The 21,945-nt window shown below is 37.5% G+C and overlaps 1 protein-coding gene across 1 annotated transcript in view; it reads left to right on the top strand.

The window, feature by feature from the left end:
* TACR3 (tachykinin receptor 3) overlaps positions 1 to 21,945 on the top strand; it is a 38,672-nt gene that overhangs the window by 3,984 nt on the left and 12,743 nt on the right. Inside the window, exons 2-3 of the mRNA XM_009327047.1 lie at positions 10,499 to 10,687; positions 12,147 to 12,297. Coding sequence (XP_009325322.1) covers positions 10,499 to 10,687; positions 12,147 to 12,297 — 340 coding nt within the window. The remainder of the gene's footprint in view (positions 1 to 10,498; positions 10,688 to 12,146; positions 12,298 to 21,945) is intronic.

The following is a 21,945-nucleotide window of genomic DNA, read 5'->3' as shown; positions in this document are numbered from 1 at the left end:
GCACTTCGTATATTTGTATGCATTTTTTCCTGGTACTAGCACATCTACAGTACGACTTTCTCAGTTATTTTTCTCTCAGCAATTCCATAATGATTTTTGCATTTCAACAAGTTTAACTCTTTGTGAAAGCAACTGCTCTGGAATTAAACAAGGTATTCTAAGAGTGACGGTGAGTAGTTGCCGATCCTATTCACATCTTACCATTTCTTTTATTCCTAGTATGCCAGCAAACTTTTGGTCTTTGAAGACCTATATTATTAGATTATATATATATAAAAATATATATGTGTTAGATTTCTTTATATGCAAAAGTAATTGCAAAGAATGACATATATATGCCAGTATTTTATACAAATGTAAATAAAATTACATTTATGATACACTAATGTTCTGCATTACTACAAAACAGCCTACAAGGCTTACTGCTGCTCAACATGGGTCAACATAATAGCATTAAAAAGAAATACATACCTTTTTTTTAACAAATTATTAGGAAAGAGAAAAACAATGGGTTTGACCTAATCCTTTCTAAAGATCAGATTCTGCCCAACCTTAATGGATGAAGATGCCTCTGGTGTCACATAACTACACAAAACAGCCCTATCCCCAAACTAAAGTTCAATACAGCTTTTTTTCCAAACTAATGGATGACTTCATAATCATGAGTTCATGAATCAGCCTTGGTCATGAAGGGAAAAATGCAAGATCTCTCTTAAAATTATCACTATTATTACTATTATTACTTTGCCAGTCAAACTATAGAATTCAAACAGGAAATGCCTGTTTCTCTGTGTTTCCCAATTTGTATTTTAAGATGAAGCACATCATATTTCTGGATTCCACTATCTAGGCTGCCCTCTGAAAAATAATAGTCCTCAGAACCGGAGAGAAAAAGTTGAACAGAAGAGCATTAAGTGTTCAAAAATCAAGAGGTGAAACATAAAGGACTCTTTATGACTTGGGGGCCTAAAACGATTTTCTGGGTTTGACAATTCTCTTTCTGAGAAAACAGGTGAAATAGTTTCTGCAGAACATCCTGATGCAATGGCTACAAGATTCAGTCTGTCAGAAACATAGGAAAAATAATTCATTTCTTGCTGTGGTACAAACTCATAATGATCAGGCAAAAAGACAGAATATTTTTGGGTTTTGGTCAAAATTCATGTCAGAGTTACGTTATTGATAACCTACTGAGACAGTTTGGGAACAAATATAGGCATAACAGCGATTTTTTTCCTCTTTGTTTTGCATTGAGTAAATATTCTATTTAACAAACTGCTTTCAAAAGGTGCAGTCTAAACAATGAGGTTGATATGCCAATACCTTGAGGAATATAAGCAACATTTACAACAGTGACTAGCCCCAAGTCTTCTTGTTCCAGGCAGGAAACAAGATCTGACAAGTTTGAACCATAGGTTCAAATAAGAAGTTCATTTTAGACAGAGTCTTAGCCTTAAATACATTTTCTCAGTGCCCTTATTTATAGCTTAATGAAAACTATTAAAAGATGCATCTGTGGTTTACTATGTAATGTAGCCTGAGTACTTTTCAAAGATAGCCAAGGATTGGGGTTTTTTGTTTTCTTTTTTTTTTCTTTAATATTATTGCCTATATGTATGTATTTCTGACTGATTTACCAACCAGGAGAGAAATTTATATCATTCACATATTTGTGTTTACTTAAAATTATTTCAAAATAACTGCAGAACCAAGAAGGAAGCCATTCAGATGACAGTGTCAGAAATGTAGGCAATAACAGAGTGGGGTGTAGTCTGTGCCAATGGAGCTGTTTTTGCAGAATTTGCATTGATATTGGTCCTTGATAGCCCAGGTAGATCGTATTCAAAGAACAGGAGAAACAGAAGCCCTTCTGTCAGGGGAAGTCAGTTAGTCCATCATTTTATGAGACAGACCAAAGAAAAGTATTATCCCTTTTCTATCAGTATGCATAGGTACAGAATACATTGTGTAAAATCAATTACATACTTATAAAAATCTAGCCCATTGCCAGTTACCAAAATGTTCCTCAAGTAGAGAGCATTGCACTGTTTATGAGAACTCAGCTATACTGAAGAATTTCAATATTCCTGTTTTAAGGTTTCTGTTAAGAGGTACCCAAAAGCAAGGCATTGGACGCTAGTCCTGATTTCGGAAAAACTGCAGTGTTACCCCCTGCTGAAAGCACGACAGCCATTCAGCACGAGCAGCACATCTGCCTCTGGGTAAACATCAAGGCCACGTTATCCCTCTGGGATATTGCCCACTGATCTCTCAAATGTACAACGTGTTTGTTTATCTATCATGCTGTCATACACTCTTTATGCTGTTAGCTTTAAGGTGATCACTGCGTAACAGTAACATTGTTCACTGTAGATCCTTCTGGCCACCAAAACCAGTCTTATTCAAGTCAGAGACAGACCTACAAAAATGCCCATAGCCATTCTTCCTGCAGAGAAAGTCAGTCTAAATGAATGAATACAGACCACTCCCACAGGAAAAAATGGAGCGTTGCACTAGTAGGTAGAAGATAAAGATTAAAGAATGCAAAAGTTAAAGATTTGGTTTTCATCATACAAAAAATGCCTCTAAAATCTCACAGTTCATTCCATCCTCTTTAGTTTACTGTATCTACCTTACAGAGACCTTTTGTAGGATTTTCCACAACAATGTTTTAAATAAGGACAGGGAATCATAGCAATTTCCCTACCTAAGTTTCTTAATTACCACTTGATTCCAAATACAAAGTTTCAAAACCAGCTTCTGTTTTGAGGGAATAACAGCATCTGTGCATTCCTGAAGGAAGTGCACTCTGCTGTCGACAAGCCACTTACACGCAAGCATTCTGATTTTCTCTCAGTCTCTTCCTTTGTCAAGTCCCAATTTCCTGTTACAATCTGGGGCTGAATTGATTACTTTTTTCCCCGTTTAAGTTTATAAACACACTGTAAACAGGTGAAACTAATCACTTAGGATGATTAAAGGGTTCCAACTGTGTCTCCAGATGCGCATTTGTAGGATCCAATTTTGAACATCGTTTTGTTTTTAAAAAAACTTATGTATTTTTGCTACAATTTTCTAAATAATGTGTTAAAGAGGGAAGATTTTCCTGCCTCTATTAGTCAGTGTATGCTGTTTTACAAAAAGACAAATTAAGATTATTTTTTTTTTATCATTTCTACTGTCAGGACCATAATACACAAACTTCAGAAGCTTTTATAGTACTTACCAGCTATTTGCCTCTTATGCTATTTGCAAACTGTAACAGAGCTACGTGATTATGTTGTCATTATAATCATTGGCTTAAAGAGTTTATCAATGTTATTCAAATTAGGACTGTCTCTATTATCGTTTCAGAGAAAACAGATTTTCTTGATTTGATGAACTCCAGAAACAAGTACCAAACAGTAAATTGTAGATTCCAGCCAAACTGAGCAGTTCTGAAGGAAACTAGATCTATTCTGGCCCCAGCAGATAAGAAAACAGTCTTGAAGGAAAAGAGCGCTGCAGCAAGCACACCATGATGCAGCAGCCATTATATGTTGCAGCCTGACTGATTTCTCATTAACTTCAATGGAAAGACTCTTGCTGACTTCAGTAGTAATTAGCTAGGGACAAAGACGAACACAAGCCAAAGCTGGAAGAAAAGTGATGACAGTGGGTTAATAACATGATCACAGCAAACAAAATCATGTGCTAATGATTCTGGTAATGAAACTAAAGTGCTACCTAAAAATGCTTTAGAGTAATACATAGAACATGGTGCAGAGGTTGAATAATCTACATTCTTGCAAGTGTTGGCTTGAGTCTCTACCTGCACATCTTTACATCCCTAAATTTCTAAATGTGAATATTCCATTTTATAATTATCTTCCAAGTGTTAGTGTTTATGTTGGATGGGGTAATAATGGTTTCTGCTTGTTGTGATAAATGAGCATAATGAGTTAATTCTTTTCAGTTGATATGTACTTTAGATTCAGCATCCCTGCTTTATTGTGTGGAACAAGCTATCTGTGGCATTATCAGCAGCTCCCACTGGAGTGAGAAAGCATTAGAAGTCCAATCCTGAAATCAAACGACCTCAGTGAGGGTTCAGAGCCCTTTGTTTGGCAGGGGGTCCCACTGCTCCAGCCTGGTGACTGACTGAACAGTAAATGTTCAAAGACTGCAAAGCAAATTGGCACAGTACCCTGCTGAATAGTGTTTGTGTGGCTACAGAGCGCTTTTCAGCGGTGTAACAAGTCTTCAGTTGCTTGTAGTCATTGTAAATCCTCCTTCAGCTCAAATGCCTTGACAGAGGTGTGGGGAGGTCCACGGTCTGTGTATAAAGACCACAGAATACGGTGGACCTATGAGGGCCTCAGCACTCGCCACTTTTGCTGACTTCAGAAGGACTGCATAAGTTCAGGCCACTTGAAAGAACAGTGGAGAAGCAGAACAGTCACTAAGACAGATGACATGGGAGCATCAGAGAAGTCCATCTGTTCCCTTTGCACGCAGGCTGGCTGACCACAGAGAGAACAACTCTTTGGGAGTTCTCTCCCATACACCTGCGGAGGGAAAAGGGCTTGCCACCACAGAGCCTTACTGTCAAAACATTGTGCTTTTCTACCAGTTCTACTTACCTTGGAACCTCTGGTCCACTAGAGCTGATTTTCCTCATGTGTCTTTTGCCTTTGCATCACCCCAGTTTCCTTTCTTATTCTCTCCTCTCTCAACCCAATTTCTATCTGCTATTATTCTACAGTTCTCCTTTCTTTGCTTCTCCTCCTATTAGTTTCTCATTATTCTTGTTTCACTTCTATTCCTATTTTTGCATTCAGCAAACTGTTCTCCAGTCTCAGTTCTTTTGCTTTTGTTCCAGATCCTGTATCTCATCATTCTCCCTTTCATTCCTGGCCTACTCACACAATCCTCTTTTTTCTACACCATGTTCAGCACCATTCAGCGCACAATTCAGACAGCATTGTTACTGTAAGTGGGCAGATGATGAACTCTCTAAGACTCAATTTGGAGTTTTAGAAAGCAGGCATTCTTTATTGCGGCGCCGGGTGCAAGGTGGAATTTCCACAAATCAAGCACACCTATGGCTAGATCACCGTTACATTTATACACAAGAATTATACGGTAGTACACTCCCAGTTACAATGATTGGTTAGTGATTTACATATAATTATAATATCGGTTATGTCATTCCCTTCTGTTACTACGCTTGCGTGGAGGAAGGGTCTTCACCTGGGCAAGGGTCTTCTTGACCTGTGGGTGTGTTTTTTAGTATTATAATGAAGGCAGTTCACTTCAGGACACCTTAAAAGTAGGTTTTGTTGCCAAGTTGGCCAGCTAGATATCTACCTTGCCGGGCTGTCAAATAACTCATCCCATATACAATAGAACCTAGGGGCTCTGGTTATGGTCTAGAGAGTCCAGAGGATAGGGAATAGGGACTTCAAGCAATACAGCCTCAAATAGTAAGTAACACAGCAGCCTATACATAACATTACCATAGAGGCTAACTTATTGGAATCAAAATGTTCTTATAGTTGATTATTTCGCAACCTAAAGATTCAGTAAAACTTAAGATATTCTTCAACAACATGTCTGCTGGTCCCCCTTGTAACTGCCTTTTTGCCACACAAAATATATGTAAGGATATCAAACAGAGTAAGGAAATGACACCTAATGACAGAGCTACACCATGAAAGATGACAAACAGTTGTCAGCCGTGGGTAACTGGAACATATAGGGACAATATCCTGCATCATACATACACATTATCCCATACTTAGCCTCCTCACCTCACTAATTTTCTGAGCAACAACTAAGCATGGAACCGCTAGCCTGTGCTAGCAGGAGCTTTCCTTCCCGATGGAAACACCCTGGTCAAAATGGACAGAGATCAAAGACAAGGGCCAACTGAAAAATTAGCTACTGCTCCTTCAGGTTGAGGCTAAAGAGATAGACAAACAACTCACCACCCTTAGGTACCAGTAATGGCAGGATAACATTTCCAGCAAACAATATTATAGGCAGGAGTGGCTAAGCCTCCTTTGCAAATGACCGCTAACAGTGTGGGAAGGACTCAATTCTCTTCTGGGCTTCTTTTGGCTACAGAGATTAACATCCAGAAACAGCTCAACTACAGAGGTGGTTTTTAACCTGCAACTGAGAGTCATTCCACATTTTCCACTATCCTTAATTATGGCAATGATGGCTTCTCTAGGAAAACACTACCAAACTTATATGACAAATTTGAGTGAGTGTAACAATTGCAGCTATAAAGTAATATCTCACTATGTTAATTAAGCAATTTTGTTTCTAAGAAAAGCCACTTAAGGAACAAGTTAGATACTTCATTGTAATTGTTAGCATACTGGCAAATTAGAATAAATTAGATTTGTTATCAAAGGCTCAGTAGTAAAGAGCTGTCAATCAATACTCTCTGGTCAGCTAAGTCCTTCCTGCACAAAGGCATTATTGAGGGAATGGTCAAGGCTCCTCCAGCTCCTCCCCATCTTGATTGTTAGAATGGCTGCCTGCTACATTTTTGTAATCTGTTTTGTGCAAAAGCTAGGCTGTTGGCTTATCACTCAAATTTCAACCAGAAAGACAAGTAGCCTGCTTTTCATCTGATCCTTGTCCTTTGACTTACCTCACTCAAACAGCCAATAGTTAAAATTTCCATCGGTACAGCTGTATGAGTCTTTTCACACAAACAACCCACATCTTTAAAGGGCAGTCACCAGACAGTGCAATAAAACAACAGAATCTTACCTTAGCCAAAGGGAATTACTGCTGGTACCTATTGGGAATAAGAATAATGTGAATGTAACAGAAATCTGACAATAGCACACAAAATAATGTCAATGTGCAATCTGAAGAAAACTAGCAATTGAAAGGAATGATTCCAGGCTAGGAGGAGATGCATGTGAAAATGATGACTTGTTTATGGGTTATCACCTACTACAGGTAAAGATCATCAAGCATTTTGGACAGTGTCTGGCAGCCCATGCTCAAGCTAGCTCAATTTGAAAGACAGGACTCCAAACTTATCTTCATTACCAAATTGTACTTACTCTTTGGAGGAGAAGGGAACTAGGAGGTAGAGTGCAACAATCCAACCGATGTTCATTTTCATGAGATCTGCTGCTTTCTCAGGACAAGATACCCAGCACTCGAATAAAGCCATTTTATAGTTAGTATGTAATACCAAAAGCACCAGTTTAGCTGAAAAAAACCCAAAAAGCAGGTAAAGGAGAGAGGAACTAATTACCCTGTGGGAAAAAATATGTAAGTGCAGTAAAAACAATGCAAAATTAATAGGCTTGATATTCTAGATATGGAAATTGATGGTTCAGAACTGAAGTTGTTTTAGATCACTCTGTTTCTGACAGCATTTAGATGTTTTAAGATATTAGCACAGTTATCATGTCTACTAGAGGCTGAGTACCATTATGATGGCAGATGTTGGATTTATCACATATTTGGTGGTTATCTATAAATTGAGTTATTTTTGCTAAAACAAATATCTATTCTATAATTACTCATCTCTCAAGAATGACATTTCCAAAAAGTAGGAATATCTTGGATGAAATTTGTTTGCCATAGCAGATAAATATGATGCAGAAGATTACTTGCACAAATTCTTATCAGAAACATTATCTTATTAATATTTTTCTAATTGTCTTGTAGACAATGTCTGTACCTAAAAATCTTAGGCACGTCTGCCTAGAACCTAGGTGTGTACTGTAACAATTAGGACATGTCGTACCTTCCTTCATTTTAAATGAGTACCACTCTTCTAATTGCAGCAGAACAGAAATTATTCATCAAAAAAAGGATTGATTCAAATCAGTGACAGCTTATCCATTGATTTCAATGGATTTCAATTCAAATCCTGCCTGGATTTGGAAGCACATACCCAAGCAGTCACCTAACGGTTCTCATGATCTAAAGCCAAGGCAGAAGATGAGAACACAAAAAGTAAACATCATGAATGGCTTTGAAATTTTTTTATCTATGAATGTCGAAAGGACAAACATAGACAAGAAAAATAATAATCACATATTAGTGTCACTTTGGAATAGGATCTACTAATTTATGCTTGCTTACCTACAAAATAATTCATTCTCTGTGAGTGTAAACCAAACTGATCTTATAACTTCTAAGCCCCACAGCAACACCTAAAGTCTCAACAATAGCACAAAATCTACAAATGCTGATGAGACAAAGTGATTTTTTTTCCACAGTCCTGCCATACAGTGCCTATTACTGCCTATGTAATTTTCCACACAAAATTAGTCTCTGAATCTATCCCAATCCATCTTTATATGAGGTAGAAATGTAGAGGAAGAGTAGGTGAAGAGCCATAGTACATATTTTACTTATTGCAATTCCTTCCGAAGGTACAAATGACACAAGGAGGGAAGCAATACTGGAAAGTTCTGAAAATATTTTCTCTACACATGTAGGCTGGAATAGGCGTGGTGTGACTTTCTAACTGTATTTAAAACCTGGAACAGAGAGGGACAAGGGCAGTTACTGGGCATGAAGGCTGGTGACCTACAATGGAAACAAAGAGGACCTTTAGGAAATTACTGATACACTCCAATAATCTCGTCAAAGTTGATCGGATAACTGGACATGTGTACTGTGAAAGAGAGTGAAAGTATATGGGCCATAATTATTCTTTGGCAATGAGTTTGCTTCTTCCAGAATTAGTACTAATCCCTGTGACTGATGACACTGTTGAAACTGATCCAGACATTCTCCTAGAAATCTGGAAAACTTTCATTAGTAAAACATTCAAGCTGGTTCTCATATTCATCCCAGTTTTCTATCTGCTTCTGGTGTTTTCATAGAATATGAAAACAAAAAAACACAAGGAAACACAGAAAAGAATATTTAATTTTGTTAGTTTCCTTTTGACTTGCCCTGGTTATTCCTGAGGAGCTTCTAAATCATTGCTATTCTAATTCTGATTTCAGAAAAGCAATGGTTTGGGAAACACAGTGTAGAATGTCAATGCTACCAATGACTGCAGAAGGGCAGATCTTTGGTTTCCTGAATAAGCACAGATACACTGAATACCTCCATGGAAATTTCTTGATTTAAATTGCTGATCTGTTAACTCCTACATTAACTCACAAACAGCATTGTGTTTCAGTCATGAATAAAAGGGGGTTTTAATGTACTTTGGGAACCCTCTGGATCTGAACCGAAATATTAGGGTAAAAACCATTTCCTTGTGTTGTTTTGGAAAACATTAGGATGTCCGATTAAACAACATGGAATTAGTTATTCAGTATGCTATATCAGTAACACAATATGGATATACATATAGCCAGTATCTCCCCGGTTTTACGGAAATACAAAAATTTCTTTAAATGTGATTCTGGCTGATACTTATCAGTGTTCTCCCTAATAGTGGAAGAAATTTTGAATAGTGTTCCTATTTAATTAATATGATTAATGATTTTGCAAGTCATTATTTGGTCATTGTTAAATGAAACAAATTAGTGTGATCGGGGAAGTTGGTGGAAAATATGTTAATTCAGGGGTTAGCCCAGAAATCAAAGCAGCAGTCACGCTAAGAAAAATGTGAAAAACACATGAAGTATGTGATATGGAGTATATAAAATACAAAATCTCTGTCTCCCTTGTTCCTTGCATCTATAACAGAAATCAAAAGACAGAAAACAAGACTTGTTTTTCTTTTACTGTCTGTCTTGATGCCTTCCTGTTGCGCTTTTTTCCTAAGCTTTTAAATTGTAGTTACTTACAGTAAACTTTTTAATGATTTTTTGCATGTTATTCTTAAGTATCAGCATACATGGATTGCCAATGCAATTATAGGGCAGCAAGAAGACCCACCCGAGAACACAGGAACTGAGAAAGCAAATGAGATGTTTTCATGCTTTATGCATCTATTTCTCTTGGTGCTTTTATCACTTCTACATTGCCCGAGGAAACACTCATATGGTTCCTCTCTCAGTCTCTGTATGAACCAGTTGCAGTCTGGGGCTCTTTGGCAGATAGTCCGAAGTCAGTCTATGTCTACTGAAATAAAGGCATGCGGACTTATCAGGTTGCTGTAGCTTTTGGACAGATGACTAATAATCCTGACAGCTTCACTGTTAATTTTTTAATTAGAGGTAAACCCTGTATTATGTAGCAGAGTAACAGAGGATCCGGCTGTATTGTTGCTTTTTAATCAGGTTGTGCAGTAACAAGACTAACTAACTCTTTGACGAATAGTTGCTCTACTGGTATACATATGGTTAACCGGGTGTCCCACAGCTTTAAAATAATATTCAATGAACCTTCTTTTTCTTCCAGCACTGCCTTCATGGGGGCTGAACCACCCAAAGAGCACAATGCCATCAGAACTCCAGGAAGACAAATATCTCTTTTATCCTTCTCCCAACCCTAAGTTTTGGTTGATTCTAGATACGTCCTAATCTCTGAAGGTTTCTTATGCACAGGTTTTTGCTTTCTTTTACAGATACATGGCCATTATTGATCCTTTGAAACCTAGGCTCTCTGCAGCTGCTACCAAGGTGGTCATTGGGAGCATATGGATTTTGGCTTTCCTGTTGGCCTTTCCCCAGTGCCTATACTCCATAACCAAGGTGATGCCTGGGAGAACTCTTTGCTATGTAGCATGGCCAGGTGGTCCAAAACAGCATTTTACGTAAGCTTTTGTTCTTTTAAACTTGTGCATGGTGGTGTCTACACTTGCAATGGACTTCGCAAAAGCTGTAGAGTATCGCGCAGGTACTCTGCATGCAGAATAACTAACAGCATTGATCACTGAGAAATGTAAAGCAAGTTTTCTAAGCTAGGAAAATAGAGCATTTTAAATGATAAGTGGAACACATTTATTCTCTTCCACTTCTATGAGTGATCTCCATCTCATGCTGCACGTTTACCATCATTGCTTCACTTAAGATGGCTTCTTCCATACAGACAGAGATGATCAGAAATGGGGACAGAACATGCAATTCAAAGCAAGCTTCCTTTTCATGCTAACCAGAAAAACGAGTATTTGCAGCCTCTCCTTGTCCTAATCAGATTTTTTTCTCTGGATCTCTTAATGAGAGGGTTGGATTTTCCCACTTCATTCTGTTACACTATTACAATTACTTATCTCACATATCAGTCCAAATAAGAAAACCGTAAAACCTATAACTGGTTCCAGTTTCTGAAAGTGTAGAATAACAGTCAATTAAATTGAATATATCCTATTTGTCCCTTTGGCAGAATTAGGAATAAGTGGTTGCCTAGCCATAGAAATATTATCTGCCCTTTCATATCTTCATTGGCATTTAAGGTGAACTCTGTTTTCAAGGCTGAAAGCCTGTGTAACCATCCAGCATCAAATGTGACCTTTTGCTGTCTTTCAGGCAGGTGAAAGAGGCCCTGGTCATACATAATTTTTATCACCTTAGGAGCCATGCACGGATATTTCTCTTTAGGGCAGAGAAAGAATCCCCAGCACTCTCAGTGATGGCTGGGGATTCTTCACTGATCATTCACTGGGATTTTATCCAAAGATGGCATTTAACCAGGAACTAACGGGAGGCAAAAGAAGTTTTGGGGTTTTTTTCCCAGTGCTTACATCAGCATTGATGACTATGTTGCACATAGGCAACAGATCTGTGTTGCCTATGTGCGACAGATCTGCCATATGAAGTACGTTGGGTAACACAGGACACTTATCAAGGCTTTTGTATAAATATACCATTTAAATACTTATTCTCCTCTTTCATTTATGATCCAGACTAGAGCTCAAAATGCCTAGCTTGCCCTTAGGATACTTGGCTGTGCAATAATTAAATCAGTTCAGCTAGCTATGGAGAAACATACCTTACTCTGCAGTCACTAATCATGAAAACTATAGAGTCATTCTTAATTTATGCTAGTGCAAGTTCAGAACCAGAACTAGAAACCCCATAAAGCACTGGCATTAAAATGTAAATAAATTTGCAGTGCGATTCAAGACTTTCAAAAAGACAGTGAAAACACCGAGGACTAGCCAGTCAATATAAAACATGCTTTGTGCTACAGCAGCACTCTTGACTTCTAGCAGTCCATTCCATTGGTATAGCTCCTCTGAAAGCACTTATCAGCTTAATGCTTTTTCATTGCAGGTATCATGTCATTGTGATTGTGCTGGTCTACTGCTTTCCACTGCTTGTCATGGGCATCACTTATTCCATAGTGGGAATTACCCTCTGGGGAGGAGAAATACCAGGCGACACATCCGACAAATATCACGAGCAGCTCAAAGCTAAGAGAAAGGTACTGTTCCATTAAATCTCCCTAAGTAAATGCTGATAACATCATCTGCAATTGTGTTGCAAAGTATCGCAGTATATTCCTTCAGAAACACCAAGTCACTTGAAATAACAGTAATGAGAGATCTACTTCAATAAAAAATTTGATGAGGTTTGACAAGTTGTCTTCTATGTTCACTAGCTGTTCTTTTTGTAACTTTATTGTTCGCCATTAAATAAAGGTAACATTTGGATTTTAACTTCTTACTCCACATGTAGCGGCATATACTGTGTCTGATATGTGGAAACTAAGCCCAAATATTTAGCCTTCACAGAGCTAAAATATTGAGTTTTGAACAATGGGCTAGCAAACCATTAGATTCTCTTAGGCCAGATTCTCATCCTACTGAAAGAAAAGTGAATCTTGCTGTAATTTACAGTAGATTAAGGTCCATGCATCTTTGAGATGAGTGCTGATCGGCCTATTCATATTGAATAATTCAGGTTTTAAATCAATAACTTTTGGTGAGAAATACAAACTATTTTTTCCCAGTTATTTTCTCTCAATCCTTTTCACTATAAGTATTGTGTAATCTAACAAGACTGTGGATTACTTATGAACTGATTATTTGACTATTTCCAGTTCAGTTTTCATGCTGTTGCAGTGTCATGAAGGTTTCTTTCTTATAACATTCTTTTTCTTAACCTAGCTTTTCTTCTTTAATAAGGCAGCCCTTCTGCTTTTTATTTCTGACATTTTTTTCATGCTCAAATGCATTTAACCTTTCAGATTTGAAAAAATGGTATGCAAACATCGACTTCTAACTCACAATGATGAGCGCATTTTCAATTGCTCAGTTTGTTTCCTGATACTGTGAATATGTTTGAGCAGTGGTATATGCTACCACGCTGTAGCAATAGCAGACTGCAGCATATTGGGTCCTGAGACAATAGGGGATCTTCTGCAAATGCTGGAGAACACTGATGTTTCCATTTCTTTCAGGACACTGCCAGGAATATGAAAGTGTTTTTTCCCCACATACTACACAAAAAAAATTGTTATGGCAGAGGATATATGAAAGGAAGGATTAGGATCATTTTCTCATTCATGCATCTTCAGACTCATAAGAGACAAGTGCAAAACTTTCTATGGCAAGTTTCAGTTGTCAGAATGGTAGACATGCCTAGACAGCTTTACGGTATGATGTGCAATGCCTCCTGTGAAACCAAAGGTGTTATTTATTTTCACTTTTACATAGCTTTTTTAAGAGGGCAAAATGCTAGCCTCTCTTAAGGAAGCAAAATGCAGTTTGACTAGTATTATCACTACTATTGCCTTGTAACAGTTCAAAGATTATTTGGAATGTGAACGGAAAGAAAATGATGAAAAATCATCATGGAAAACTAACGAGTATGCGTTGCATATTTGCCGCAAATTGAAATTATTGGACTAATTTCCAGAAATGCTGAAAGCATTTTAAAAGATCGGCATTTCACTCTCTAACATTATCCTTAAAAGTCCAACTTTACCATTACAGTCTTTGCCATGCATGTTGTCACTTACCCAAAAGTGTATTTTCAAAGTTATGAAATTACCTTTCCTACAGGGCATAAGCAGAAAAAGAAAAATACTGCCCTTTCAGCCAGCGAAAAAAAAGGAAGCAAATACTCAGTGGAGGGTGCCCGGGGTCTGATTGTAAAGACAAACCAAGGAATCGCTTTCTGTAACAGACACAGTTTGCAAAAGCAAGTGTGGAAAGAAAATTATTAAATGCTAACTTGGAGAACAAGGAGATCCCAGAACTTCAGCACCTGTTATCATAATGACTAAGTAAAATAAACATCTTATGTCGCAAAAACTAAAGGTCTCTGAAGAGAAAAGCTAACTTTTACTATATGCTATGAAGGGTCCAATTAAATCCCTTGAATACTTTAAAAACAGCACCTCTTTAGAACTCTAAATATATGCAAGAGACAAGGAGTAGCATCCTTAATTAAAGGATTTTAAATGTGAGAGTACTGGAATGCATGCCTTCAATACATGCAACAAGGGGGTTAAATTATGCACAGATATATTGAAACTGCATCAGTGCCTTTACTGGCAGGGCTCCATGACAGCTTTTCAGTTCCACTGCTATGCTCTCTGGCAGGATTTATTAAATAACTGCTATTTGGAAAGATGAATCATAATTGGTCATTCATGGAGATGAACTAATAGACTGGAATCCAAATAAAGCTATCACTCAGCCTGCCTCTGATAATAGAGCTATTGCTTTTCTTTTATTCAAGCAAAGAAATCATTTGTTTTTCTTGCAATTTAGCATGCAGATATCTAGACATATGGAAAGTCTGTACTGACTGCACTTATAATGAAGGAGAAATATGAAATAGCTGACTTCATGTTTCATATTATGCAATGATACAGTGCAAAGGATGTTTGATTAGGATTGTTTGAAAAGGTATTTAATGTTAAGAAGGTAGTGAACGGTTCATGTAAGACCTTTAAAAGAAATGATGTTTGCCAAGAAAAGGTTTGAAGCTTGAGAAAGTTGTTAGTAGTTCAATAGATAGTCTCATCACTTCATATGTGTGACCGTGCAATGCACCCTGAATCCTTCTGAAAGCAGTATCAAAGAACAAAGGATTCAAAGAATTTCACAGCATGCACTACAGGTTGGGCAACACAAAGTCATACTTAGTATCTTTAAGGGTCAAAGACTTGAAATTTTTAGAAATTCAGGACTGCATGAGACTACTGCCACTACTTTTTTTTTTTTTTTTTTTTTTTGAGAGAGCTCAAATGTCTCAAGGACTGATCCATTTAAATTTGCCTGACATCAGTCTTACGAACTTCTGAACATTCACTACATGTGGGGACTTTGCAGCCATTACCCCTTCTTCTTGAAGCTCCTGGCATGAGACTGACTGATGTTCAGCTGAACATCATTTATTCTCCTGCAATCCCTATTTTCACAAGATGGAATTACATTTTCAATACTGTCATACATAACTGAAGTTTATATAGGTGGCTCGTAATGTTACTGTCAGTTTTACCAGGCCAAGGTATTCTTTATATTCAATGCAAGTACTTAGAGACTTGCTCTCAGATGTTGTCTCCACACTCTGTTTTTTCTATCTAACCTTCTTTTCCAATCCTTCTTCCAACCTTACTTAACCTGTAAGAGGGGATAATCATGTACTGTAAATAAAATCAATCAGTTACTGTTGTCTTTGTCAAGAGATGGAGTTCTGATACAACTGTCTTCTGAAAAAATAGTGTTTCTCTCAACAGAAGATGCCATTGCCTTGTCCCAATAGGAATAATACAGAAGAATAGAAAATCCTCTCCTTAACTTTAATATCTTTTCTTTACAGTTCACCTTACCTCTAACTATTAACTTTATCATAATATGTCACTGTGCATCTTTTTCAGCAATTTCCATTCCTCCATACTTATGCCTCTGCCTGTACTTTTTGCTTCTCCTAACAGCTTGAGGTGCCATCTCAACTTCTTACTGCAATGAAGACTGATTAAAAGCCACATTTTTCCAATATGAAAACTGTTTTGCAAATTTGCATGTAAAAACAGAAAAAAAATCCCGTACATTTGCTAGTGACTCACAGTATTACAGGAATCACTAAAGAGATGGTCAGGTTTACCAACCTAACTACATAAGGAAATTTTCAAAGTTTTACATATGTACTTTGACAGCAAAAGTAGACATCCCATATCCATTTACAGTCAAATGCATCTATTTAATTAGTTAATACAGTATATGCAACATATGTAGGAGGAGAAAATGAAAAAGTAGAAAACTTAAGACTTCCATCTGAAAAGAAAATACTATTCAAAACAATGTGGGACTGTAGGAATAATGATGTCACGAGAACCACTTTTGAATATGAATTTGAAATATCACATAGTGTGAGAAGCCAAATCAAGTAAGACGGCAGGACGCACTTTTCCAAGTCAGGGTCAGAACGGTTACATGTAAATTCAAAAATCACTCAAAATTACTGTGTGAAAAGCTTTTACTAGATAAACAGAAATATCCAGGTGAAGTCTTAAAGGACTACAAGTAAATATTACAAAAAGGCATCCCAACAATTTTAAATAATTTTCTGAAATACTTACATGAATTATTTCCCCACTTTCATAGACTACAGAAGTAAGCAACAAGACAGGATCTGAACAAATGGTCTCTGTGAGTACTACTGCATAAACACTTCACATGTAGCCACTCACACGTATTTCTCTGTTTTGTTCTATCTTTTTTGATGGGGTTTTTTTTCCTTTCATGGATTTAGAGAAAGTCCAAAGAAGGGCAACTAAAATGATCAACGGTTATGAAGAGATTAAAATGGCCTGGACTTCTCAGTTTGGAGAGAAGGAGGCCAAGGGATGAGATGACCAAGGTTTACAGAATCACGAAGGTGGTAGATAAAGTGACTGAAGAACTATTGGTCACCAAATCCTGAAATACAAGAACTAATAGGAGAGCAGTTTAAAGCTGGTAGAAGAGAGAGTACTTTAAGAGACGGTAATTTAAGAGTTGGTAAAGAGCTTCTGAGACTCTCTCCTGCCAGATGCTATGATCTCAGGAGGTTCAGAAAGGGATTAGGCAAATTAACAGGCAATAAATTCATAAATAGATACTGAAAGGATGAAGCAGGGATGTACCTCTCTCTAATACAATTTTGGATGCTGGGGTAGTATTAGGAAAATAGAAGATGGAAAATGGCCAGGTCCATGGGATCTCCCTAAACAGCACCTCCTACTGCCACTGTCAGAGACAGAAGGGTAGGATAGATGGACAACTGTCTGATCCAGGAGGAATTGTCCTATGTCCTTATGTTCCTTTTTTACATAGCAGTACAGCTATAAAAATATAGTTCAGCATATTATTCCTGACTTCTCACAGACTTTCAGTGCAACTTAAAAGGCAGATTTTCCTTTTTTTTTTTTAACCACATATGAATACATGACATGAAATCATGTTAATATACATTTTATACTACATTGCACAAAATAAGAAAAGCACTAGTTAGAAATAATGGTACTTTTGCTGGCATTAAATGGTAGCTGACCAGGTCAGGATGAAAGAAAGAAGCTGAATTGTTTCACTATGGAGTAGTTTATTAAGGGGCAGATTTTGTTAAATTAAAAAAAAAAAAGGCAAGACAGTCAAGGCAAGTCAGTCCATGAGTGTAGTATCAAAACTCATGGAACACTGAATTAATTATGAGAACCCACAAAGGCTGACACAGATTTGGAAAAACAAGACCATACTCATAATATAAAGCTTATTCATCAAAAATAGGTGATGAGAATATTACACTATGAACTGACATGTCACATGGTAAGTAATTCTGAAATCAAAGATCCTTATTGTTAACAAGCAACCACTAAGTCTAGACAGACAGACTAGTTAGATACTGCCCCATTCATAGAACCTCATGTGAAAGTTTGCATCCAGCCATAAGAAACAAAATGTTTTGACAGTCTGGGTCCAAGGATTTGTCTTGCATGTGACTTCCTATTTCCTGCCAACACCATCTTGAAACTCCACTTTTATCCTAGACATTTGTTCAGGCTTCTTCAAGGTGGGAAAATAATTGGTACCCCAGGGGACTGCACAAAGACATGGTAAGTTTAATATCTTCCAGGTTATTTAAGCAATCTGTCTTCTCCAGGACCAGCGTTCCAATCTCCAATAACTTATATGTTATATTCCATTTTCAAAATGGCATAAGGGAGTCAAACAGTTTAATATAACAGTAAGTCAATATAACTCGATTATCCTAAATTCCATTAAAAACACCAGCTGCAATCAACTACTCTACACAGCTTTGTAGTACAGACTTCAAGGGACAGCCAACTCTTCACAGCTAATGCCCTTGTCTATACTGAATCATCACCTATGAATGTTTTTTAAAAGTCAGACAGTAACAACCACAGAATTTTTTGGCCTTTATTTAGGTAATGGTCTACTAAGGCTGCACATATGTCTAAATATTCACTTCTCCATGTTATGTATGCAAAGAGAACCAAATCCTAGAGCACACAGATACAGGGGGAAGACATCTGGGTTACAGCTCATCCAAACTGGCCATGTAACAGCAAACTGTGGAAGACACTTATATTGCCATCTTGCCTTTCCTGCCACTTATTTATTCATGGGGCATGAATGTTTCCACCTTGTAGATTCATTTGTGCATGTGCTTCATGGACAGAAATGACTGCCATGGTCATGTAGGAGCACTTTGCTTACATGCTGACAAGGTGCCCACTCCAGAACTGTGCAAACATACACAAAGGGGCACGTGCGCTTCCCCCCTGGGAGGTTACCCCTTCCCTTTGGTTGATTTTACATGTCTGAGCATGATAAGTGAAACCCATTCTATCGTGGGGTAATGAGGTGTAGAAATTCAATTTGTTATGAATAATATATATCTCCTGCCAAAAATAGGTGCCTGTGTAATTTTTTGGTCCATCAGTAATCCTCTTCTGTAAATGGGTCTACTCTTTGACTTTGCAGAGATTGACAATGAAAATAAAATGGAGGAAAAAAGATAGGTGTACGCTAGAGCAGAAACAAGAGAAGAGGAAGATGGAGAATTAAACCCTATTTTAAGAACAGGTGGTCTGACTGATCTAACAAGACGTAGCACTATGGCTTATATTGTGTGGATGGCTGTATTGCTTGACTATCTGAAATTTCATACAGCTACAGCTAAATTATCATTTATCCAAAATGCTGATGCATTATAAGTGCCTTGTAGGCCAAAGCTTTATTGTGGTGGAAAACCACAGCTGTACTTCAATGCTGCCATTCATAAATTTAGCAAGCATTGTTCAGCACATTCAAAAAGTAAAAAGACTAAGTAATATCAGGTTGGAGGACAATTTACCCCAGCTAGCACCAGTTCTGTACATTCCACTGCTTTGTTGTCAGACAACAGCCAAAAAAAAACCCCAGACATGCTTTTTAATGATTCCAGTCCTTACCTGGAAATGTCCACTGATTTATTCCTTAGGCAGCTGAAGTTGTGACAAAAATACCACCCGAAGTGGCAGCTTGTTATGCTTATACGATGTCTTTCCTCTACATGCAATACAAAGAATTGAACTAAAAGTTTCTGAAGTGATTAGCTCTGAATCTCTCTTTGTTTCCTTTATCATAAAACTGGTCTAACTTCATGATTTCATACTTTTAAGTCAGTCTCCTCTGAGGTTAGACTCACCTAGTCATATATCTTAGACTTTGTGAAACTACTCTAGAAATTAAATCCATTTGAAGATTTTTATATCAATGCAACACAGCAAGTTTTAAACATCAGTTTAATCTGTGGTTGTGTTTGACATTGTCACATTTCTTGCTTAAAGTAAAGAAAAAACAACCCAGGAAGACGGAATTCTGAGGAGCTTTTAAAGGCTGCTCCAAAAGCAAACTCGTCCCTTGTTTGCCAGGCACTGGAAGACGTTGAACTGCGTCCAGAGCTTTCTCCACTTATTCCTTGAGTGTCAGTTTGTCTCTTTCAATATTAAAATGTTAAAGGAAAACAGGACAGGAACCAGCCTCAGGGCCCAAGACCTGTCATCAGAGGCAACCCTAACAGAATTCCTCTGATATCATCTTAAATCTCCATCTTAAAACCATTTTGCCTTCTGGATCGCTACATTTCATGGGAAGTGTTCTAAAAATCTCACCGCTCCTAGAGTTCCATTTTCCAGGCTAAATTTATTTATGGATGGCTCTATTTATGCCATTATTTTCTGTTAGCTTAATTAATTACTTATTATCCCTCACTGGTGCCACCTCTACAGATATTTTTATAGCCGTATCCTCTCTCAGCTTTTATTTACATTCGTTACATAAATGAAACAAGTGCTTCTGGTCTTCTTTTACATAACAACATCTGTATGCAACAAGTGACCAAAACCAGACAAGGAATGCCAGCAATGAAGTCTCACCATGGTCCTGCACAGTGGTAATAACACCTTCCTCTCTCCACTGAAAATGCCTCATCTGGAACATCCTAATATCTCGTTTATTCCTTTCACTGAACAGATGACCTGGTCATGCTGTAATGAATGCATACATCTGTCCCCTCCTCATTTTCTCACAACAGTTCATTCCACAACTCACAGCAGAAAATTTTATTAGTCCTTAATTCAGCAAATCCCAGAATTTTTCCAAGTATGATCCCACCTATGGAAGAACAGTGTAAAACAATCCCCAAAACTAGCACAGTACCAATCCATCAGTTTCTATCTGCTCTGTGATATCTGTCACTGCCACGACCCCACTTAGAGTCAAAATCGCTACAGGTACCACACTAAGTATACGATTAGCACTTTGAAGGTGCATTTCTGCTCCTGCAGTTCTTCAACGTCCAAGTTCTTCCTCTGCTATGCCCCTGTAGCAGCAAAGGTGCACAAAAGTGTATTTTCACCAAACCTATTTGGCATGCTTTTATTCTTCTGTACTAAACTCCTTGGTAAATATATTAAATGAGGCCGATCTAAAGATTGACACTTACAGAATATATCCTGGTTTGGAGGGAGGTTAGTATTAAATACTTTCTAATAAAAAATGTTTCTCTCCACTACCTTTCCAGTGGAAAGTGTTTCCCAAATCATGCTCAGTACTGAAATGCAACAGGTAAAAGTTACTTGCAAAGATTAATAACTAACGACAGGTTTCCTCTGATTCTGCTTCAGGGCACCTCTTACTATGATATCCTTAACTCTGACAATTTATGGGAGGTGTGAAATATCCTTGTTAACACAGTAAATGCAAACCAATCCTAATAAAGCCAGAGCCTGACTTCACAAACTGTTACGCAGGCCTAAAACTGGTTTTGTAACACTGCAGACGAAGTTACACAAGGGGATGTAGCACGCTTCTTAGCATGCTTCCTACAAAGCACTGATGGCAATTCTGTCTGTTCTTCTCTATGGCTCTGCATGGGTGAGTCAGCACTGGTCATGAAGTAGATTATTGGACCAGACTGCAAATGTCAGTGTTCCACTAACATTTTGAGCGGTTGTCCCATACCCATAAAGACAGATACCCTGCCAGACTCACTGGATTGCTATTAACACAATAGTAAAAGTCACTACTTGCAAGTAGTTGCTATTACAGTTAAAAGCTTGCAGACTAGGGATTTTTTTTACCTTATTTTCTCATAAGCTTAACAAAAGCTTCTAAAGGGTAATAAGGGCCAGAATATCATGTGAATATCTGTCTGGTGAAAATACTAGATATCTTTTCCTCTTTTGATCAGTAATACATTCCCATAGCTATTAAAAAACTCAGCAAGAATACAAACAGAGTATTGACAGGAAAACTTGATTTGGGCATTTTTATTTAGCATTAATTAAATTCTTAAATTCTCGCACAATCAAAACATTAATGACAATTATGACCCCCTCCCTAAACACATACACACAGAGAGGCATTTTTCCAGCAATGTGAGGCAGCATAACCAAGACTCTGAGAAAACTTTTTTTTTTAATTTTAAAAAGTTCCGTTAAACCCTTTCCATTACTGAGAACATGGACTGAATACCTACTGAAAATGTAGGGAATGAGCAAAGTAATTCTTAATGTTGTATATCATAATTTTCATTTTATAGTCTCACTCTTCACATGCTTAGAGTTGCCTAG

The sequence above is a fragment of the Pygoscelis adeliae genome, unplaced genomic scaffold (assembly GCF_000699105.1).
Source record: "Pygoscelis adeliae isolate BGI_AS28 unplaced genomic scaffold, ASM69910v1 Scaffold87, whole genome shotgun sequence".
Classification (NCBI taxonomy): Eukaryota; Metazoa; Chordata; class Aves; order Sphenisciformes; family Spheniscidae; genus Pygoscelis; species Pygoscelis adeliae.
Note: the sequence above shows the minus strand (reverse complement) of the source record. Positions and strands in the feature narration are given on the sequence as shown.